This window comes from Mytilus californianus, unplaced genomic scaffold, assembly GCF_021869535.1.
Source record: "Mytilus californianus isolate M0D057914Y unplaced genomic scaffold, xbMytCali1.0.p SCAF_5, whole genome shotgun sequence".
Classification (NCBI taxonomy): domain Eukaryota; kingdom Metazoa; phylum Mollusca; class Bivalvia; order Mytilida; family Mytilidae; genus Mytilus; species Mytilus californianus.
The window spans coordinates 36,521,534-36,547,074 of NW_026262701.1; the positions used below are offsets into that span (position 1 = coordinate 36,521,534).

The 25,541-nt window shown below is 32.0% G+C and overlaps 1 protein-coding gene across 2 annotated transcripts; it reads right to left on the minus strand.

The window, feature by feature from the left end:
* Positions 1-17,534: 17,534 nt before the first annotated feature.
* On the minus strand, positions 17,535-24,790 carry LOC127701646 (endonuclease domain-containing 1 protein-like). 2 transcript variants are annotated; one of them, XM_052205633.1, is made up of 2 exons: positions 24,622-24,790; positions 17,535-20,065 (listed from the first exon to the last, which is right to left on the minus strand). In XM_052205633.1, exon 2 carries the CDS (start codon positions 20,056-20,058, stop codon positions 19,051-19,053), a length of 1,008 nt encoding a protein of 335 aa, XP_052061593.1. In that variant the 5' UTR covers positions 20,059-20,065; positions 24,622-24,790; the 3' UTR covers positions 17,535-19,050. The 2 variants fall into 2 exon arrangements, with proteins under 2 accessions (XP_052061593.1, XP_052061592.1); XM_052205632.1 differs by lacking the exon at positions 24,622-24,790 and adding an exon at positions 23,000-23,112.
* Between the last annotated feature and the right edge of the window lie 751 nt (positions 24,791-25,541).

The following is a 25,541-nucleotide window of genomic DNA, read 5'->3' on the forward strand; positions in this document are numbered from 1 at the left end:
TTTGTTATTAATCATGTCAGGACCGAAGTACTGACTACTGAGCTGATGATACCCTCGGGGACTGATCGTCCACGAGCAGCGGTCTCGACCAAGTGCTGTTAAATATAAAAACAACACTGTATGATTTCCATACGTCCAAAGCGGGTACAGAGCAATTAACAGCGTACATAATATAATTATAATACTATATCATATTGTAATAAAACATAATATCGTAATTCTGAAATAGTAGTTAATGAGCTATGTTGCTGTATTTGAGCATTCATCATTTGTTAATTTCATATGTTGTCAAACTTTCATTTCTAAAAACTGCATACACACATTCTGTTATCTTGTATTTTCAATTGATGAAGCAACTGTTTCCATGGAAGGATGTTATGAAGCAGTTTCTATCTTACCATTTTATATTTATCTTTGCTCAAGTGAGAAAAATTATATTGTAGCATGTTGCTTATTGAAGCAATTGAGTCTAAAATAAAAATATTTTTCAATTTCAAGAATCTTTTTAGTCTCTAATTATAATTGCTATTAATATGGTTAGGTCGTTAGTCTTCTATATTGAACAGTTTCATATTTTTCATGTCGGGTTCTTTTCAAGCCGACTATACGGTATAGGTTTTCTCATTATTGAAGGCCGTACGGTTGTCTATAATTCTTACATTTCTTACGACTTCATTTGAACTTTGGTAGATAGTTGCTCATTGGCAATCAAACCGCATCTCCTTATTTCTATATTGCTTATTTCTTTAGATAACGTATTTTCAAATAAATTAGTTTTGCTGTTAACCGTCCAAGAGTTCCAAGTGGTAAATTTGTAATCATCCCTCCAAAAATTTACAGACGCCATCATGAGTTGATTGACCGATTTAGAATATCTGTTTCACAGATGAAGACAGGTATGTTCTAATTGTCGAAACCACAATTCCATCCATCATCGGGTTTGTACTTACATGTGCAACACGACAGGTGCCACATATGGAGCAGGATCTGCTTACCATTGCATAGCTCCTGTGATTACCCCCCATTTTTTTGTGGGTTTCGTGTTTCTCAGTCTTTAGTTTTTCAATGTTGTGTTTGGTATACTGTTGTTTGTCTTTGATCGTTTTTCGTTTTTGCCATGGCGTTGTCAGTTTGTTTACGACTTAAGAGTTTGATTGTTCCTTTGTCATCTTTCGCCTCTCACTTTCAGGAACAGGTTCAATTTGTTTTTGTAGAGATTTTCAGGGATTTGGCGGATTTCAATATATACATAATATAAAAATAAGAAGATGTGGTATGATTGCCAATAAGACAACTCTCTACGAGAGTGAAATAGAAGTTTACAACTATAGGTCACCGTACGGCCTTCGATAATGATCAAAGCCCATACCATATAGTCAGCTATAAAAGGCCCCGAAATAACAAATATAAAACAATTCAAAAGAGAAAACTAACATAGTTTTCAACAAAAGACAATTGTTCTTTTATAGATACGGCTTCCATAAGGCAAAAACAAAAACAAAAAAGGAGTAAAATATTCTCTTTATTAAAAATTGGACCTTCTTTCAAACATACTTCCATACGACTAATGTTAATTAGATTTAAAGATCTCACAGTATCCTTATAACAATTTTACTAGCCTTCCATCAATAAAAGAAAATAAAATAGTCCCAAGTCACATATTTATTGGGAAAATATAGCCGCTGAATAAAGCTTTACAATATAGTTATTAAAGTTATGTACACCGCCATGTAAATATTAACGCATGTATTTGTTGAGATATAATGCACGTGTTGGATGTGTATACATGGGTTTATTGTGTTCCCTATTCGTGTTACAATTGACAATCATAGTTGGAAAGAAAGTCAATTCGAATATTTCCTGGTATAGTTTTGGAGTTATATGTATTTTATATATTGTCATTCGAGGTTTGTTCAGTTGGAACAAAATTTACCACAAACCCATTCGACAAATCTATTTGTCTTAAGTTATTTTTACTTCGTGTTGAATGTATATCAAAAGGATTATATTTTTTCATTGATTGTATTACAACTGACAGTAATAGTAAAAAAAAGTCAATTCGAATATCTCATGTTATAGTTTTGAAGGTTATTTGTAATGTATATATTGTCATTCGAGGTTCAACGCGCGTCTGGCGTACATAATTCGTAGCCGGTATCTATGATGAGTTTATTTGCTTTACATTGGAGCAAAGTTTGAGTATCAACCCACCCGACAAATGTATTTACCTAAAGTTATTTTCAGTTCATATAATTAAGAATGTTTGTATGAACTGAATCCTTGATTTTGTTTCATTATGTATATTTTCAAATTTTAATTTGTTAAGATTAGTTTTTGTGTTTGTTTTGAGCAGCGGCCATGACGACATTTATCAATCACTACCTGTCTTTCGTGTTTAAAGTATTGCTTCACATTGTAAAACAAGCTAATCTAATTTACTTTTACGTTTTTAGTTTATTTTGTTATCATACCGTCGGGTTAAATGCTTAATCAGACTTGATTAAGGTTTGCGAATAAATGAAGCGTTGTTTAGGAAGCTAATATGTACTAGGAGGATATACAAAGGTTAATACGTTATGTACATGAAAGGATTTTTCCTGTGCACAAATGCATTTTTAAAGTCTACGAACTAGTCACTGAAGCCTACAGAATAAATTTCAGAAACCAAAATATCAGATTCCCATTCAAACTTATGTAGAATGTTACGCTTTTTTAAAGATGCAAACATATTGATAACAATAATGCAAATTCGGAAAGCTTATGCTAATTAATTTATTCAAAACAAAAACATATTCATATCTGAATGAAATTTTTAAACATTTGAAGGCGGCAACAACAGTTACACGTTTAAGGATTATGCATAAACTCTTGAAATTTCCAGTTAAAAATCAAATTCCAAAGATAAGGTTAACATTTTTTTTTCGTAATAAATTTAAAACTAGTTATACCTGTAGCAAAAACTATCCATCAAATAGATCAACAAATTTCATATTCGAGCATCACTAATGAGTCTTATGCAGACGAAACACTCGTCTGTTCGGTATTTTTTCCTCGAGGGTACCAAAAGACTTCAACCTGTTTGATTCGAGCGTCACCAATGAGTACGCCTGATAAATCTTTGATGCGTTTTTTACAAATACTGGATGAATGTCACTGCTGGTGGACATTTAGTCCTCGAGGGTATCCCAAGCCTAGTAGTTAGGACATTTTGTGTTGAAATGACATATCATTTAAATTTGCATATGTCTGTAAATGTTTGAGTGTACATTGAAGAATATGATTAAGGCATTTTATTTGGATTAAAAAAGGATTCAATTGAAAAGTTTTGTTCGAAATTGTTTGTTGAACAGGATTCTTTTACCAACTAGACGGGTGCCACATATGGAGCAGGATATGCTCCTGTATTCAGTTCGTTGGTTTATCATGATAGTTTCTTTGTTTATAATTAATTTTGATCAAAACCTCAGAAAAGGGGTAATTTAAAAATCATATTTGCGTCTTAAGAGCATACATCTTAGGTTTCCTACTTCCTTTTTTAACTTATGTGTTTATTTTAGCATTGCGATTTCGATGTTTCTCTTCGACTAATGAGTTTTGAATATCCTTTTGGTATCTTCCGAATGATTTTTACATATGCTTTTTTAATTCATATGCTTCAACATACAGGGCAAATGTCTTTTGAAATTCACATAAAATCTATTACAGTAAGGGAGTCTTGATTGTCGAGGGGTTTACGAATTTCATCTTCAGTAATAACTAGACAGTAAACATTGAGGTTTTTTTTACTTCAAACCAGGTTTGAGGCTATTAGTGTTCGACTCGAATCCTCATCTACAAGAATTTCCCGTTGTCCTGTCGATGATGAACGCGTTTCAGCTGGTTCGTCTGCTTATAATGGAGTAAATAACAGAGGAATTATCTTTATAAAACAATAAACCTAGAGTAAGCTATTAAAGATACCGGTATAACAGAATGTGACAAAGAGGCAGACGACTCCAAATGCCAAATGAGAATTAAACCTCACTAGTGGGAGGACACCTTGAAACGAAATTATATTCATTTCTGTCATATTTGATTTTCGTAAATTGTTGTGTAATAGATTACACCGTAAGTTTTCTAAATTGAATTGTTTCATATTTTTCATGTTCGGGCTTTTTATAGCCGACTATACGGTATGGGTTTTGCTCATTGTTGAAGGCCTAATGGCTGCCTATAGTTGCTTACATCTACTTCATTTGAACTTTGGTGGATAGTTGACTCTTTGGAAATCCTACCACATCTTATTTATGGTTGCTTCGAAAGGGTAGGCAGATCCTAATTCACATGTAATCGTTGTTTTGTTCATGATACGTGTAATTTCGTAAGTCTCATTTGTTAATAATCCGATCGAGAAAAAGAGGTCGGCAGAATGGCTACAACAATTGGAACATATCTATTGTCATCCGTGACACATATATTCCATAACGGTCAACACACTCATAATGGTGTCCGACAATCTTTGGCAAGGATGACGTCAACATTGCCACTGGGGAACCACTATCAAGGAAATGAAGAAAAAAAAGCAAGCTATGGAATTTCAATTTTACTGGAAGATATATCATGTATATACTTCATACTCAGGTTGCTTAAATGATTCTTAACGATTGATTGTTATGGTTTTAGCACTGTTGACTAGATCGTCAAAGACACCTATTTTGAGTGATGTTCGAACTCACAATCTCAATTGTGACAGGCCACTAAGCACTATAGATGTACTACTTAGACCATTCAGCCATCGGAATCCCTTATTGCTAAATAGAAATTTGAATTTTCACAATTGCAATAGATGAGTTTAATAAAGTCACCATTTTTTTCAATGCGAGGACATCAAACGATTGAAATGAATTTGTCGTGCTTACATGCATTATTTGAACTTTCAAATTAAGTTATTATGTCTGTTTGGGTTGCTCAAGCAATTTTGTCAATGAACTGTAAACAGTTGTCATACAAGTGGGAGGTTTAACTAGCTATAAAACAAGGTTTAATCCACCATTTTCCGAAAAATGTCTTTATCAATTCAGGAATATAGCAGTTGTTTTTTCGCGTATTCCGTTTAATGATAGCGTTTGATTTTGACAGTTTGTATGGACTTCCCTTTTTGGAATTTGCCCTGAAGTTCGCTATTTTTGTTATACTTTTTCAGAAACCAATTTTCTAGCTGTCATCAGTAGCAATATAACAACTAGATGAATTATGAAATATATGAGGTCTGATTTATCTAAAAAGTGAAATAAAATAAAAAACAAAATACTATACCTGGTTCAGGAGTCTTTGTCATCATATCGTATCCTTCTGCATGTTCTGTTATGATAACATGATAAATATAAGGTACACACTTTCGCGTTAGTGTCATAGACACTGAAACAGCAATTTCATCACTGGTGCATACGCTGAACATTCTATTCTTTATCTGGCCTTCTTTGTGCTGGTTGATTGTCCACTTGAAACTATTCGGGTGTTTTTTGTTGTACTGAACGTTTGGGGTTTCATATCGAAACTGGCAACACAAAGTGACAAGGTTCCATTACGATTACTGTTTTTAAATCAAACATTTTCACTTGAAGCATTATATCAATTTCTTTTTTTTTTATCTATTTTGATATTGATAAAATGTGTTTTCTCGATCAATTACTTTCTTACTAATACGATTCTGATTTTGTAAATTTATTATGATGAACAATAATGCAACGGCTTTTTTTGATTGAATAAATGGCGTTTTAATTTATTTTACATGTTTTTCTTGAACAAACAAATATGCCAAGATATTTTTAATGACCCATATTTAAAAGTTTACAATTTCATCTAACTAAAGTATTTAACTGATATATTATAGGATTGTAACTACTAATTCCTGTTTCTTAAGATTTCATTGCGGTGAACATAGCCTTCCATGTCCTAGATTTATCATTGTGAAACTGCTCGAACCCTGTGATGACCTATGTTCTTGTGCACTAGTCATAACCTATAATATCTTAACTTGGTTTATCAATAATGATATAAAGACACTACCTAACCAATCTCTGAAATGCTAATCCCATTTTTTAACTCGCATTCGTCCTTCAGGAAAGTGCGTACTTACTTCACTAAAAAAAACCCACCACAAATATAAAACTAAATACAAAAGAGCATTACTTTAGATTTTAAGAAAGTTACCATCTTTAATGTTTTTATAGATGATATCAGATTAGTGTCTTTAAAAGAACTGTGTTTAGGGCTTTCTTTTCTCCTTTTAAACTCTGATATTTTGGAATTTGTAAAAGAGCTATGAAATAATATAAGGAACTGACGGGAGCTTTAATTTGTATAATCAGAGCATTAATTAAATTCAACATTCTTATTATTTTTTTGGAAAACTGCAACATACATGTTTCGATTTATGAATTATGACTGATGTATTTATTATAAATATTACTAACAATTAGAAATGGTAGTCTCGGCAGCTTGCTCTCCCTGAGTTCGGGAGGCGTTTTGTTCAGCAACCCAACACGATCAATCGAGATTGGTATTTTATTCTTTTCCACAAGCACGCAGTATTAATGAGTAAAGTTAGAACATAGGTTAATCTGGCTCGAAATCACAATAATGTCTTCTGATAGACATAACCTATTGCCGACATACGCTTACCGTTTCAGTCTAGTACAAAGAAGTGTATATACATGTAATTTTTATATGTTATTCGACAAAAAGTTAAAAGATTTGAATCTGAGGATCAATTGAACATCTAAGTGGTCAGCGATGTGTAATACTTGCCACTGGGCGTTTAATAGTAACCAATCAATCTACTACGATATAATACAATCAATATATTGCTATCAATTATTGACTTACAGTAAAAGACTTTTGAATGTAAAAGTATGGTACAAATAGCTTTATAATTGATTTTGTGTAATTGCATATATTTTTTTTTCGAAATAAAAATGATATCACACGTAGATGTTTAACATTTCTTGCAAAATCGCGAAACCTGCTGTACGGTCTTCTTTTGTATTTCTCAGTTTAAATAGAAAGTCCAAAAAGGGAGATGTACACAACAATTTACCTCAATCTAACTTTAAACGTTTTATTACACAATAATATCTTTATAAACTTTTTCAAATATTGAATACGCAACCAAATCTCTGTAACATTATCCAGGCTTGAATTGTGTAATTTTTGTTTCTGAAGGCAGTTGATTGGACATCATTTAATGAAGGCGTGGATATCTGTCACTTGTCTCCAATCAGCTGCCCTATAACACAAATATGTGTAAGATGATCCTTGAATACTGACAATGACAACGACATGGGAACTCCGAACATACAAAAAAATGCACTCAGGACGTACATGTATAATTTAATTCAACTTTAAAATCTGTTTACTACTCAAAAGAAAATCTTATTTGTAATCTTTAATAAATTTGTGTTTTAAGATATATAAAGCTATGCAGGTTTTTATCGACACGTGCTATACTACTCGTATTTATATAATATGCTGACACTACTATGTATATGACCAGTGTGTATTGTAAATATCAATAATCATGTTGATTAGAAATTATTAAAAAGTTAAATAACAAAAATACCGAACTCCAAGGAAAATTCAAACAGGAAAGTCCTGTATCAAATGGCAAAATCAAAAGCTCAAACACATCAAAAGAATGGAAAACAACTTTCATATTCCTGACTTGGTACAGGCATTTCCTTGTGTAGAAATTGGTAGATTAAAACCTGGTTTTATAGTGAGCTAAACCTCTCACTTGTGTGACAGTCATATAAAATTCCATTATATTGCAAACAATGTGTGAGCAAAACAAACAGACATAATAGGTAAAAATATAATAAAATTGGGGTACAACAGTCAACACTGTGTTATAATCTTAATCACTATAAAAAACAAATAACTGTTTCAACAAAGAAAAACATAAATCAATAAAGACACTTCATAGATAAAGTACATAAACAAAAATGAAAGATAAGAATACAAAAATGACCATAGCACAATAACACGATGACGGGATGTATAAATACCTAGCCACACCAAAAGTATATTACCAAAAATAGACTAAACAGCAAAAAATATACAAAGACAAATAAAAAGAACACTATAACACGTAATTAAGATGACAAACAACGTCAGTACCTATAATCTATACTTCAAGACCATCATGTTTTTTTGTGAAGTTGGTACGGATTATTTGTCAACAAGCCTTAGGTCTTGGTATCTTCTGATGAACTTTTTTGAGAAAAAGGACGAGACGTTCTTTAAAATAACCCTGGTGCATCATCTTTCTGCGCAGACACTGGAGACGTTTTATAAAGTTTGACTAGCAGCTGCAAGCTCTTTGATACCGAATGAGTTTGAAATGTATATCTCATATGCAAGTGAAGTTGGTATTATGCTGCTATAGCGCAGGAAATTCATAATTTAAAAATTAAAATCGTCTCTTTTGTCATAGATTCTGGTGCTGAAACGACCACTTATGTCAAATTCGAGGTATAAGTCTAAAAATGAGGCGGAGAAAGCCGTGTCTTTTGTTTCTTTAATTTCCAGTTCTGGAGGAAATATCAATGGAACCCAATCGGAAAAGTTTGGATTGTTAATGGAAAGAACATCATCAATGTATCTGAATGTGAAATTAAATGACCTGGCTTTTATCTTCTTGTTTTTGTCTGACGAAACTCCGACCCATATGAAAATAAGAAGAGGTCGACAAAGAGAGGCGCACAGTTTGTTCCCATAGGAATGCCGAACATTTGTTGAAAAAGTCTACCTCTAAATTCAACAAATATGTTGACAATAAGAAATTCTAGTATGTTGATCACTTGTTCCTCTCTGTACATGTAGCATGTTTTACCTTTTTTTCACTATTAACAAAATATGCCGTATGGTATCCCAAAGCTTATATTGAAAAGCAATGTGGATTATTTCTTTTTTACGATTTTTCAATTTCACATGGGGAATGGAGGTATACAGGGTTGAAAAATTAAAAGTTTGATAGAATAAATATCAAAGAAAGATCGAGATTTAAAATTATCCAGAAGTTCTTAAGAGTTTTTTTACAATCCATACGTGGTTAATACCACTACACGAGTAAACAGTTTCACAGTATTTCTGAAGACCATCTTTCACTGCGGACAGAATTTTGGTCAATCTAATGGACAATTCCTTTGTAGAACATGAAAATGAGCCGGCAATGTACCGTTGTTTTGTGAAGCTTAGGTATCCAATACAAACATGTTAAGTCCTCAGATTTGCTGTTCAATGTAATGTTCATTGAAGGCACGAAGGACTTATGATTAGCCAAAATCTCATCCTTGTCAAATGATATGTGTTTGTATGTGGGATTACCTAAGTGCTCATATATTCCTAATTCGTTAACAAGACACTCGTAGTAGTACGACTTACAAACAAAAACAATATTATTTGAATCTTTGTCCGCAGGAATAACAGCATATTTATCGTGAAGAAATGATAGACATTTCACAGCTTCTTTGTCTCTTAAAACGGCCTTTGGTCGATCATTCACACAGATTTTCAACTTATGAATTCGACGTTTTATCAGAGACCTGATTGTTTTGACCCATTCTGATATGTGTTCAATTCAATTTCTTCTCGATTAGCCCATGTTTTGAAATCCAAATTATTTTGAAGTTATGTTTCCAATTGATGTGTTGGGGTTCTCTGAACTTAGGACCATGAGATATCGATCACCTTTCGAAGACTCAGGACTCCTGAGTGCACTCCACACATAAAACTGCATTCAGGACATATATAATTGAATTCAACATCAAAATTAAAGTATTTATTTCTTAAATTGAAATGTTTGTTTTAAGATTATCAAAGCAATATTTATAACGTTATGTTTTATCGGCACATGTCATGTTTCGTGTCATGCCTGACCCAAGGTTTATTCCAGTATTTCTGGTCGTGTTGGTCAAATTTATCTAATAAACAAGTTTTGAAGATGAAATATTAACAATACATTTGATCGAAACATAGATTAATATAGAAATATTTACAGCAGTGAGATACTGTCTTAAAATGTGGGAGAAAAACAAAACTTTAATAAAAGAATCGATGCATAACTATTAAGTGTTTTGAAAAATTCCAGTGTCATAAAATTTGAAGAAATTGTGCTATTAGCGATCAACTTGATCACTTTAAAAAAAAATAATGCATTAATGTTACATCGTTGATCTCTGATTCTTAGAAGTGATTTGTGACTGTTTTATACAGATACGTGTAAGAAAGCAAAAAAAAAAAAAAAAACCACACACACACACACACACACAGAGAAAATTCGGTTTCTTTGAAATATCAAAATGTTTTAAAAAATATTTTTTTTGGATGACCTTGTTTAAGAAGTTTTTTGTTTTGTTTGTTTTTTATGACCCATTTGACAAAGACAAATCTACAGATAGTCCGGAGAAATTGTCTTACGTTTCATTTCATTTGAATGTTAACAAATAGTATAAGCCCAGACCTTAAAACCTGTTTTTGTTTTAAAAAAAAGGGGGGGACGAGATAAGCCTGCCCCCACCCCCTAAAATCGAAGGTAAAGAAATTGTCTACATCATCTAGATGATTGTTATAAAACATGACGTCCATTGAAGTAAGCCAAACCCCAATTCAACAAGGAATGTTTCCAGAGATTTAACATGATAAATCAAAATTTTAGTATAAATTGTTCCTTGTTATAAATTTTGATATTTCAACAAACTTTTTGTAATGTTTGCTGATTTATAGATCTTGTATTTTGTATAAAAATGTCAAAACTTACGATTTTTCTACGCACCGGAAATAAAGTTGTTTTTCAACATACTTTTTAATCTTTTATCCAATAAGTTCTATAATAGAAAATAAAATAAAAATAATCAACGGTTTTTAAACATTTAAATATTTTTTTAAAGAAAATCTTAAAATGAAAGTATATATACAAGGTTAAAAAAATAATTCAACAATAACTTATAAATTTATCATTGTAACTTCATTTCATGTGACTTTTTTCCATGACTTTTTTCCGTGACTTTTTTCTGTGATTTAAACATGTATAAGACTGTAAAAAAGTATAAATTAAATGCATGCACTGTTTTTTGCTGTATTCCTGTCACTGTTTGTACTGTATTCCTGTCACGTAGTGTGGTCATTTTAGCTGTATTTTTAACATTGCCATATCAGCGGGAGGTTTTGCTAGCCATAAAACCAGGTTCAACCCACCATTTTTTCTTAAAATGTCCTTTCCAAGTCAGGAATATGGCAGTTGTTATCACACAGTCCGTTTCTAAGAATATTGGCGTTTGCTTTTGTTGTAGTTCAGTGTTTCTGTTGTTACGTTGTTTTCCTCTTATAGTTGATGTATTTCCCTCGGTTTTAGTTTTTTACCCGGATTAGCTTTTGCTTAGTCGAATTATGACTTTTGAACAACAGTATACTACTGTTGATTTTATTTATACGGGCGGAATTTGACATTTCGTGCAAATGAACAAAGACCTCTCCAAACTTCAAGTCCTCAGTTAAAAAAGAACGTTTAAGGTAAGGACAATATCTAATTTTGAAACTAATGTGCACTATTACTGTTATGTATGAATTACATTTAGTGTAATACATTCTGCTATGTTTAAGTATTAGGTTTATTTTAGAAATTACAATTTCTAAGAGTTTCGTTGTATATCACTAATAAGTTGAAAAAAGGAGAAAAATACAGTCACTTCCATTTCTCATATTGCGAGATATGATAACATTGTTCTAGTTTGTTTGTTTATTGTTCTTAATATACAATGAAACTCTTTCTAAGAGTTTCGTTGTATATCAACAATAAGTTGAAAAAAAGAGAAATATACAGTCACTTCTATTTCTCATATTGCCAGATAAGATAAAATTGTTCTTGTTTGGACATTTGTCTTTGTATAATAATCAATCCCTCTACATTCTATGCTATGGATAAATTGTTTCCCTATAAGAATAATTTTTTAATAAGCTTAACCTCAACATATCTTTATGGTCCTGTCAATAACCTGGAACTTTGCCAGTGGTAATCAGGGTTATCATTTACCATGTTTTTATTCTTATTTAGTGAATTTAGTGTTGATGTTAATTTTGTCATAGTATCTATTTAAGCTATTGGTGACTTTTAAAAAAAAATACATGAGCTATTTTGTGTTGTTTGATTGCGGTCTAGTTGATTTATACCTTTATCGCCTCTTATTCATATTTATTTCTAAATAATGTTGGTGACATACATTTTGTCAGTATGTTTTATATGAATTTTATACAGGTCGAGGCAAATAAGATATTTGAAATCCTTCCATGACACAATAATGCCTTTAATATATATATTGTTCTAATCATACAGTCAGCATTTAAAAGCATAATTGGTTTTATGGAACAATTGAATATAATTTAAACGAAAGAATCAAAGTGTACATAACTATTGCGAAGGAGTATTTTGTTAATCACAACACACACACACAACTTAATTTAAAAACTTACTTCTCATTGCTTCATATTTTACTGGATAATCAGAGTTTTATGGAAGTTACATATTGATTACAACAATCTACACGAAACCATATTGATATTTGTTGAAAACTTGCTAACTGCAATAATTGAACACAAATCCTGTATTTTCAACACATTTCAATTTTTCTAGGAGAACAACCTTTCAAATGGAAAAAAAATGTTCCCATTGTGAACTATATGTTTCCATGGGAAGAAACATTGTTCCCATAGAAAAAGTTAAATTCCCATGGGAACTTTTTATATTCTTGTTTTCCCATAGGGACTGTAAAGTTCTTATGGAAACTTTTAAATACACATGGGAAAAGTACTTTTCTCATGGGAACTTCAAAATTTCCCATGGAAACTTCTAATATTCCCATGGGAATTCTTATATTTTCAATGGGAAATATACTTTTAATCAGCTGTAGTGACAACAATGACAACAGTGACACGTTGGGACATATGAGGAAATTAATGTTTTTTAATTATCTATGACTTGGCCAAAACATTTTTATTTTATCTTGTAAAACAACAAAGTCAGATTTGCCAATTCTAGAATGGCAAATTTGTCCCGCACAGTGCTCTATAATATCATATAATAGCATATTTCATAGAGAATTATTTGCCGTAACTTGACACTACATACTTTGTCTTGGGGCGAAAAGAACGATTGATTGAATAAATAGTTAATCCTTCATCAATTTTAAAGGATATTTGCATGATGATTTTATTATCCCTGAAATAACTATTGAAATGTCAAATTGAACCTTGTATGGAATATCAGAGGATGTAAACTCACCATAGATACCATGATTAAAATTGTGTGCGCCAGATGCGCGCTTCGTCTACAAAAGACTCATCACTGTCGCTCGAATAAAAAAAGTCCAAAAGGCCAAGTAAATATGGGATTTATGGTGAAGACATTCATTATAGTCTGGTTTCATTAATAATATCTAGTTAAAACATATTTATGAAACTACGGTTTCAAAAAGAAATGAAAGCTATTATGTTGGTATGTCATTTTTTTTCTCATCAATTATTTTTGTGAAAACAAATTTAGAGTAAGTGAATCTCTATGAAATTTTAACAGAAGGTTCAATACCACAAAAGGAAGGTTGGGATTGATTTTGGGGGTTATGGTACCAACAGTTTAGGAAAAATAAGGGGCCAAAAACAAGCATTTTTGTAGTTTCCAGACAATGATTTGTGTGTAAGTATATGGATCTCTCTGAAATTGTACCACAAGGTTCCATATCACAAAAAGAATGCTTGGATTGAGTTTGGGGATAATTGCTCCAAACGTTCAGTAACAAGGGGCAAAAAAGGGGCCAAAAACAGCATTTTTTTAGTTTCCAGACAATAACTTGTGTTTAAGTGTATGGATCTCTCTAAAATTGTACTACAAGGTTCCATACCACAAAGGGAAGGCTGGGATTGAGTTTAGGTTAATTTTTTTTCCAATTTTTTTGGGGGGTTCATAAATTTTTTCTTCAATTTTTTGAAAAGTTTCAAGAAAAAATTTTCAATTGCACAGTATTGCGCAATAGCACAGTATTGCGCAACTGCACAGTATTCCGCAATAGCACAGTATTGCGCAATATCAAGAAATCTTCAATTGCACAGTATTGCGCAACAGCACAGAATTGCAAAATAGCACAGTATTCCGCAATAGCACAGTATTGCGCAATAGCAAAAAATCTTCAATTGCACAGTATAGCGAAATAGCATAGTATGGTGCAATAGCACAGTATTGCGCAATAGCAAGAAATCTTCAATTGCACACTATTGCGCAATGGCACAGTATTGCGCAACAACACAGAATTGCACAACAGCACAGTATTGCGCAATAACAGTTTTCTTGTGTGTTAAGAGCACACCCCTGTTATGAAGTCCATAAAGTGAAATATACACTAGAGTAACGTATTAATTGAGATATCTAGACACCAAACGAAAGACCAGGTTGTATGTTACTGCTGCTCCCTACTCGGTAAAGGCATTTTCCTAAGAGAATTGAGGGTTAAACGTAGTTTAATCGCTAAATATCCCACGTGTATAACAGTTGAACACTCTCACTTGTTTTGCTTTTTAATATCCGAAATACGATTAACAGGGCGATAACCTCGTATATGAACACAGCTTTTCTTTACGAAAACATATCAGTCTCTAAATTAAGGAGGAACAACTGTATGGGATATTTAAGAAGTCTCAAGTAATAAGTATCTCTAAAACAATATTCAGATCGCTTATTGCATTTTCATCTGATCAACTTCAGCGTAAAGAAACTCTAAAAGAAGCCTTTTACCGAATGTCTCCATCGGCTATGAATAATACAGCTGTATTTTGAAAAAATCAGCCGTCATTCCTTAATACTACACAAGCTCCCAACTTACATTAGTGAACTCTGAGGGGTTCACGCTATAAAAGGTTTGATAATAAATAACCGAAAGGTAAACCATGTCAAAGAAAAGAAGTGTTCATATACGTCTTGTGAAGATATGAGTTCCGAATGTTGAATTTCCGAAGAACACATCGCCCATAAAATATTTTATAGTTTCCCAATATTATTGCCTGGACCTAAGAGTCCACACATTAAGGAGATACAGTATGATTGCCATTGAGACAATTATTCATCTGAGATAAATGGTAGAATACAACACAAATACAAGAATGTATGTTCCATGTTTTCTGTATTTGATTCCCGTAGGTACTGTAGTAAACATTTTAAAAAGCAAACTGTATTCCTTTGTCTAAAATACCATCATGTTTTGGTATGGCGAATTCACGATGAAGAATTTGAAACAAATATAAAGTCGCATGAAAGGGTTAGTTAGTCTTTTTCAATTGTTATATAACTATCAAATTAAAAGTCTTATCTAGTCCATTAAAAAATACTTTTCTAGCAAGTAATAGAGCTCCCTTTAAAATATAGCCTACAACAATGTGTGAAATACATCTTTATGTAAAATATGTGTTTATGAAGTTTTCAATGTACCTTTTTATTTTTGAATAAAGGAAACTTTTGAAAAAAACATCGTCTTTAGGCCACACCAAATTAATTTCTAGTTCTTCGGACTCTTTCCTTTAATGAAGGGTAGCGAACGAGCAAAGTTTTTTATTTGTTTTTTTTTCAAAGTTTGATTTGTGGCAGGCGAAAGAATTTTTTACTAGGGAGCAATATTATCTTTGAAATATTTTTTTTTTAAATCTATGAAAAGAATTTTAAGCATGCGAGCGATCAGAAATTTACATGGTTTTGGTGCTTAATATTTTTATATATCTCATATACTAGTTCTTATATTACCTTACTTTGCTTCTCAATTTGTTCCCGACACCCTGTTTAACCATTTCACAACATGTCCAAGTATAAAATGGGTAACTTGTAGCAAAACCTTCAACTTCATGTAGTCTGATCAAATAAATATGATCCTGCTGAACATGAAAAAGTGCAACAGCTTTGAACAGGCATACATCCATGTTTGATGCAAGTTATAATTGATGCATTGTAATAATTGTATGTTGTTTCAGAATAAACGTATGCAAAGCATATATGCATGTTTAAAGGTTTTATATACAATCATACATATTTGTGCTTACAACAAGCTGAAAATTAATATAGGACTGTCTTCAAAAACCACACCAATGTATACTATTCAAATGATTACATCAAATGCTTTTATACTAACTAAATAAAAGGAACATTTCAATACATTCCATTTGGTCAATGCTTTGCTGTATAATTTAATGAGATTAAATCAAATCTTTTGAATTATATATATGGATATTGCTCTGTGTTGAAGGCCATACCATGAACTATAGTTGCAAACATCAACAAATTTGGTCTCTGGTGGAAGGTTGTCTCATTGACAATCATACAAATTCTTATTTTTAGAAGATTTTGTAAATTGTAAAGTTGAATTGGTGTGTTATATTCAATTACCACATACTGAAACTTTAACTTTTATATATCTAGTGGAAGCTAATGTAGGCCTTAAAAGTTTTCCAACTACACAGGTTTGTCTGTACTCAGAGTAAAATTTTAGGTGAAAACACAGCCATTTTTGTTCATTCGTTATGATGAACCTTAAAGTATCAGCACCTGATAGTCTTTTCTGCTTGAGCCCAATCGTCGGTTATACTTAATGGTCAAGCCATTACATATAATGAAAATAGAATTTTTCAAATTTGTTCCCAATAGTGAACATTGTCGTCATTGTTGAAAAATAACCGTATGTTTATAAATTAATCTATAAATCTATTATACCGGAAAGAAATGTTTGGATGATTCTTATACTTTCTGCCTGATAACGATTTTTACTAATTAAATTTTCAATTCAATCAAATCTCACCTTTTGCAAACAATTATACAAAACAATCATAATAGATACATTTGGTTTTTTTTTTACAAAAGCCAATCTGTACAGATTTATAAGAGACGTTTCCAACTAAAACAATATGTATATACATTAAAAGTTCAACATGAATGATATAAACAAACAGCATAATTGAGATATTTTTTAAAATATAAAACTTTTCTGCGTCTTTTCAGAATGAAATTACAGGTTTTGCCACATAATCTAGTAATAGCTTGATTCGCAAATAAAAATATCATTTTCTGACAGACTGTAAAATTATTAAAATTTTCATCATTTTTAAGAGGTTCAGTAAAAAGACTAAAAACAGGACAATGTAAAATAAAAAGATTTTCATCTTCAAAAGTATTAAACCATTCAAACAACACATCTTTTCCAGTCGCAAATGTTCATACCTACCAGTTTCTAGCTTAATCGGAGCCCCTCCACATATACATTTTGCAAAGGCAATTCTTTCACTAAAAGGCATCTTAGACATTCTCGTTTGAATTTTTTAGATTTGTCATTTCGGGGCCTTTTATAGTTGATTATTCGGTATGGGTTTTTATCATTGTTGAAGGCCGTACGGTGACCTATAATTGTTAACTTCTATGTCATTTAGTCTCTGGTGGAGAGTTGTCTCATTGGCAGTCATATTACATCTTCATATTTTTATATCAACAGTGTACATAAGGTTTCAACAACATAATCCTGTTAAGGACAAGTAAAATAACATAATTTTCATCTTCAGCAGTGTCAAAACAATTCAAACAATATCTCTTTTCCAGATTTGAATGTAATTAATTTGATTAAATACATCCAGGTGGTATAATACTGCTTCAATATATATTCAAAAGTGTAAACACATTTTGTAAACATTTTGACCAAGTTTGGATAGTTATTGTAGTCCATAAATCATGACCATAGGACTTTAATTAGCAATGCTATTGAATGTCAAAGTCAATAGCAGAAAACGGATTTTGCTCTTTTATGTAACCTTTATTTCTAAATATATTTCTATAATAATATACACATGTATTGCCTAGAATTGAATTAAATAAAGAGTTCAGAGAATAACGTGAATAAAAATGCACAGTAAAGTTGGTGTGTCGTAGGAGATTAGATAAAAAAAGTAACATAATTATGTGTTTTAGCATGGAATGCCTTTTTCGCTTTTTACTTTTTACCAGTTTACGGAGCCATTAAAGGAGAAATTGTCTGCCTGAAAAAGTTTCTGTATTTGTTTATACATTTGGATCGCGTGTAAAGTATTGAGGTAGAAAGACTGTTCCTAATCGATCTTGGTATTCCTACCACCCTTGTCCTTTTTCTTGATTTAAAGATGAAAAATATTGTTGGACACCGTAAAGGGACATTAGTTGTCAAATTCATGATCACCGATTTGACTTTTAAACATTATCCAAATTACAAAAAGTCCAAAAGAAACAATTTACAATGCATAGACTCGTTATAATGTATCAGCATTTCGTGCGTATTTTAAGATAGACGCCATCTAATTAACCATCAAGATTTCCTCTGAAGACTGCCGATAGTCATAACAGACACAAATATGAATATAAATATAGATAGACCCGACAAGCACGTGGAGTTGTGTAATTTTCCATGTCTGTTAGATTTCATGTCGTAGATTTAAAAAATGTAAATCATCGTTTTACCTGCATATGAATAATTTCTTGTGGACCAGATATGTCAACGAAATGGGTTTTTCTTATGGTGGCTCCGTTGTTACACTTTTCAATGTTGATATTCTTTTTTCTTAATAACTGAACACGTTTAGGGCATGCGTAACCCATCTCCAGCTAGAGGTCAAGTTAGGGTTACATGATTACAGATTCAAAATAGGTTGAATTGTTGACTTGCAAGCCAATAATACATTTGCGATTGATTTTATTTTGATCTAATTGAACCAAACTGACTGTTAATAGCAAAATATCATTTCAATATTCATCTTTTCATAAATGTTTGAAACAAAAAAATGTATTTTATTTTTTTTGTTTAAATTGTAGCCAATGCCCCTTTAAAACATTCCTTTAAAGTGCATTTTATTTAGTGTGCATACATATAAAAATAGGTGTGCATATAAATTGCACATTACCAATAACATACAACTTTTAGATTGACAGGTAATGTCATTATCGGAGGAATGCAAAACAATATATCAGTATTAACCAAGACGATCTAACACGGCGCAATACACTGAATTGCAAATTCTATTAAAAAGAGATTGCTTGTAAAACCTTGCGTTATCTTGTATGATGCCATTTACCATAGTCGCAGCTTGGGTTTGGTTGAACAAACAGTTACGGATATGGGTATTTGCATTAGCATAATCGGCGAACAGTTGAGGACGTCTAGAAGATGTATGTCTAGCCAGAAAATTGAGAAAGTCTTCGATTGTGTAAACGTAAATTGATGAATTTATTATATTTCCACCAAGAAATGCAGCTGACCAACCCATCATCCTTTCTGTAGCATCATTTGCACGAGAGGAATCGCAGCACATCGCTGTCCAGAAATAATCTGGAACATTGACCCTGTCATTAGATATTTTCGTTCTACTACTAGGGATAACGCCGGTAATAAAATATCGTTTGGCTCCAGCAAAATTACAGCTTTCATTCATAGCATTGTAAAGAGACTTTTCTAACTTATTCCATATCCCTTGATTAAAATCTGCAACCTGCGGTGCAACATTAGTCAAACTATTTGTAACCAGCCTTGCCACTTTAGTTTCACTGTGATAAAAGGATGGATTTAAATGTCCCCTATCATATCCACAGCCTTTATAGTCTGCATCCAATGCTTGGCTATTCCTATACCTGGGTTGGTTATTATCTATTACTATTTCCTGAGGAAATGTTCGGTCTGCCAGCTGTGGTTCAAGAAACCAGAAATTGGCACGGCTACCACCTGTATCAAATGAATCAATCAAATAAGCACTGTAATGAGGTATTCTCTGGACGCTATTGTAATTTATTGCAAAAAAACGATTCGATGATGTTCTATGTCTTTGACAAATTTGTACTGAATTCGTGAAACCATTGAAATATGGCGGAGTATCTTGATAAAAGCTATGTCTACAATTCCGAAAATCTTCGGACACCTCAGATAGAACATTTAAAAAATGCTGTTTGAAAATAAAAAGGTCCAAAAAGATTATTCCAATCTTCATTTTTGACCTACAATATTAAAAACAGAAATAAGAAGATACAAAGGAATGTAATCAATTCTGAAAAAAAAACAAAACAGCACCATGACCAAATCAAAACAACAAAAAGTTTTAAAATTGTCTTCATAATATTATTCAGTAAAATAAAAACTTACAAGTCTCAATAAAACCGCAGCTAAGATGTCGGGGAAGGGTTACCTGTACCTGCTGAAGGGTGGCATTAATCTTTGCTAAACATAACGTGTAAAATTTGGTGACTAGACACAAGTAAAGAAAAGAGGACAAGAGTATGAGTAAAACAAATAAAAGAGTCTGTGTCTTCACTCAAGTTATCTTCCATCTTTTCGATTTCCAATTTGTATACAGAGTTACATATTCAGGAAAGTCGTGTATGGTTTTGCGTTAAATCTTACTGATATTTTGTTATTTGGTGAACGTTGTGATAACGACAGATCTTTGAAATTTTCTATAAATCACAACTTTCATCGACTTGTGTCGTTTTAAAATTTGACACTTTTTTATTGTTAAAGACAATAAAATTGAGAATGGAAATGGGAAATGTGTCAGAGACAATAACCCTACCAAAAAGCAGAAAACAGCCAAAGGCCACCAATGGGTCTTAAACACAGCGAGAAAATCCCGCACCCAAAGGCGGGCTTCAGCTGGCCCCTAAACTAAATGTGTACTAGTTCAATGAAAATGGACGTCACACTAAACTAACAGTATTTTTTTCTTTTACTTCAATTTGTGTTTGATTTTGCCTTCCAACTGCTTTAATTCTAACGTCACTTGTGAGTCTTATAAAGACGAAACGCGAGTCTGGCATACCAAATTTATATTAGCTTAGTATCTTTGATGAATTGTTGTTCCTTTATTCACATGCGGAAAACTTTGCACAGGGTCGTTTTAGAAAAGAAGGTAGTAATATCCATTAACTTCACGTTCCGTTATATACATGATTTTCTCTCACTAAATAGTTCCCAGTTTGATGATTATGTTAAACACAATTATCTCATCGAAGTTGAAATAAAGAATACCCAAGATACAAATAAGTCTGCTTTATGTCTTGACTTATAACTAACAATTGACAATGAGGGTTAATTAAAAACAAACTTAACGACAAAGGGATAAGTATAGGTTCCAAATTGCAAACCTTTAATTTCTATATAGCAAGCATTTCAGTATCACTTGCATATGGAGTAAATATCTTCCAGTTGAAACGATTTTCAAGATCTTGACATAGATTTCCTTGATAGAGGGTTGCTGCTTACAACGAGGCTATTGAACAAAGAGTTCCAAGTAAGTGGTTTAAAGTGGTAAAGTTGAAGTCATCATAAAATGTTTTATCAGTTCTTACATTTATTACGTGTTTGATAATTAAACCATAAATAAATATGAGTTATGAAAACGTATGGTCCTTCCTATATGCTATCGATATTATGTACCTAAATTGTATCATTGTACGGGGTCATGCCTTTCTCGATCTATTTACGACGTCTTTACACTAAATAAGTTGGATGTCTACTGATTGATACTTATGTCTGGGATAGCATGATTTATTTGTTAAGTATAAATTGTATTTAACTAGCTTTCAACAACTGTGAGTATTCTTAGTTGGCTAATTGTGTCTTTTGTTTGTATATTAGTTGGTTTCTGGGCTACGTACAAATCTGACGAGTCAACCAATTTCCAAATATTTGTTTGAATTTGTTCGTATATCGTGTTATTACACCACTGTACATCCTGTGTGTTAGGATAGGGTTGTGGGCTCACAGACATGTATGGCCTCGCTATATATTATATGTGCCAGTCCCAAGTCAGAAGTCAGTAATTCAGTATTTAATTGTCGTTGGTTGCTGTCTGTCATATTTGGTTTTTATTTATTGTTTTGTCATTAATAGTGTGTATGTTTGTTTGAATTGTTACTCATTTTGTCATATCGGGGACTTTAATAGCTGACTTTACGGAAACGGTATTGCTCATGTTTGAAAGCCGTACGTTCACATATACTTACTTAGATCCACGTCATTTGGACTTTGGTGGATTGTTGACTCGTTGATTATCATACTAAATTTCCTTATCATATAATGTTATAAGTCCAAAGTGTCACATATAAAGTTCAAAACTTCCAGATTTTAGAACATTTGGGAATTAATATGACACCGAATGCATAAATCCAGAGGTAAAATCCAAATAAATAGATAAAGAAATGCCTTTTTAACCAAACTATTCCAGACACAGCAACATTTTGTGAAAGCCTTACGTGCTTATCCCAATGCTCCTTACGTTCATAGCGATTTTCAAAGAACTTTTATCAACATTTAATTCGGAAAAACATAAGGAAAAGAAGACTCGTACTGACATTTTGGTTTTTGTCTTTGGAGTGACACATTAATTATCTTAAAGTTCATCATAACAAATGGACAAAATTGGCGGTATTTCTACCTCAAAAACTACTCTGAGTACAGACTTACCTATCCAGTTGGAAAAGTTTTAATGCCTGGCATCCACTAGATATATAAAAGTTAAATGCATTTTGTGTTTCAGAAAGATAAAATCTTTTTTGGATTTTGATGGCCATTTTTTTCCATTTCTGCAGAAGGTGTAAAAATAAACTAAGTTGGGATAAAACTTTGAGATGCTCCCTCTCAGGTAAAATCTGTATTGTATTGTATTGATTGTCCTTGGTTGACATGGACAATAGATAGACAATAGGTATCTACACAACTATAGATGAGTTAAAGGGTTAAACTGAGTGGACAGTATCAAAGCATTTCAGGTGTTTGTTTATTTTTACACCTTCTGCAGAAAGGAAAAAAAATGCCCTTCAAAATCCAAAAGTGATTATATCTTTCTGAAACAAAAAATGTTGTCCATTTGTTATGATGAACCATAATCACTGTAATAAGAGAATGTTCAATTAAAACAGAAAAAAATACTTTACCCATTTATATCGGTAATAAAGTTAGTATTCCCATTGAAATGTTGGTGTCCTCAACACGTAAACGAAACTCGACTATGTTCTCATTGATTAAAATCGATGTTTACCTGTAGTTTTTATATGCAGATTTAGAGGGATAGTCAACGTAGGCCTTGTGTGGATTAGGTGTTCTTTAAACTAGATATTTAAATCGCGAATTTTATTATGAATATCTAAGGAAGAATTATTTGTTGAAAGAAAATGATTATGATAGTATTACTTCTAGTTTACCAGTGTGAAGCAATGTACGCGTAATCAAAAGTATCCGATACGTTGACGTATACGCATCTGGAGAATATGCTAGAATAATTACCACGATCGCGAGTATTACCCGATATACTATTTGAAAAGAATAACGGGAATCTATCTTTATGGCCATAACTGATTAATTTGCATCTGTTTATTTTTGAATGCCTCATTTAAATTTCGAACCATAGAGGTCGATCAATTTTAGAGGTCTCCTTATCTGGAGATATACTTTCAAAAAGCCAATATATTATACCAAGTTTTAAGGTTAATCATAACCTTTTTGCAAATATGGCCGTATTTACAACACAAATTTCACTCTGGGTACAGACAAACCTGTTCATCTGGAAAAGTTTAAAAGCATAGCTGGATTTAAGTTTCAGAATATTAAAATCTTAACTGGCTTTTGCTATTCATGTTTTTCTATTCCTGCAGAAGGTGCCAACATAAACAAAGTTGGGAATGAGGTTTGAGAAGGCCTCCTCATATAATTAATATTGTGAGTTGTATTGATTTAATTGGCCAATAGACATCTGCAAACAATAGGTGATTTAAACTTTGTAATTGAGTGGACCGTATCAAATGAAACTCAAGTGTTTGTTTATTTTGCTATCTTTAAAAAAAATGCACATCAAAATCCAGGTACATTGTAAGTGCATTATATAAAAACAGAAAAAATACTGATTAAAAGAGACGTGCCATTTTGAGCATATACCAAGATTATATTCATTGTCTAACTGCATGTAATGAAAATATGGATTTTGTGGCAAATCAAGCTAAGACTGTATTACACAGGCTTTCGTTATAAAATTTAAAACCTAGATTACTCACTAGTTTATCCATATTGTCCAAGCGTTTATTGATTACAAAAAGCCCTAAACAACCTTTACAATCACGATTCACCACTCATACGTACAACATATGACATTGAAACAAACCAATTAACCACTATGGTCCGAAATTTTAGTGAGGTATTCAGAAATAAGCAGATTTAAATTGATTAGTTGTGGCCACAAAGTTTGATCCCCGTCATTGTTTTAAAAAAGTACATCGAGTAAAACTCGCGATCGAAGTAATTATTCAAGCATATTCCTCCAGATGCGTATACGTCGTATACGGCAACGTATAGGATGCTTTGGATACGTTTTAAATTGACCGACCTCTACTTCAGGGTATAAAACAAAATATTTAAGTAGGTATTTAAAATTATCATATTGTTTATAATTTGTACCTGTTTTCATTTAATTGTTTACTGTGAAGAAGCACTGTTTACAAGTAGTTTTTCTTTATAATATACAGAATATAAGTGAAAAGTTAAAAAAAATACTGTTCCTACTTACTCTTTTTGTTTGTATTTTTTCCAACGCCTTTATTGCAATGTCCTCCAATCTATTTATTAATTAGATTACACCTTTCTGTTGTCGTGTTTATCTTTTAACATTCGGGTCGTTTCATATTTCGGCGAAAAGAAATCCTGTAATTTCAGAGAAACAATTGACATTGATATTAACACGAATACTTATTTCTACTTGACATCCTTGTCAAGTTATGTGTCATTCTTCTCTAACATAGGCCAACCAATTTCGAACTTTGTTTTCTTGTTTACTTGAAGTGGATAGAAGACTGGAGCCGACAAAAACCTTAATATACATGTATTGTATAGACACCCATGTTAATTGTTGAGTACCGTGTATTGACCTGTATATGTCTTCTGTTTTGTTTGTTATTATGTATCGTTTGTAGCTGTCTCATTGAAGAAAACATAACATTTTCTTTTCATAAGCGATATGCATTTATTTTAAGCCTTTAACAAACAATTCTAACAGAAAACTGGTATAAAAGCAGTTGGTGAGTAATAAGAACTTTTGTTTTTTTGCTTGAATGCAAGTTAAAAATATATTCATATTATCTTTAAAATATAAAATTGCCTATTAAATCTACGAAGGGTGATAATATTCAATCAACATGTAAATACGTCATTACCTTAAAATATTCAAGGCAATGCCATAAAGATAACAACCAAGTCAATGTAATATCACAAGTTAGCCATTTTAATTGAATGAATAGAACAACAGAATGGTTTGGCTGAATACATATTTTTACTTCGTTTCCCTTTGATATGATAATGCAGGTTACTTTGAAGGAGTTTATTTATATTTCACTCGCGAACTGAATATAGTCTGAATGGAAAAGTTTTTGAGTGAAAGGCAGCTAACACATCAATAAATCCCGTAAAAATCTAATACAAAGCCTTATATTA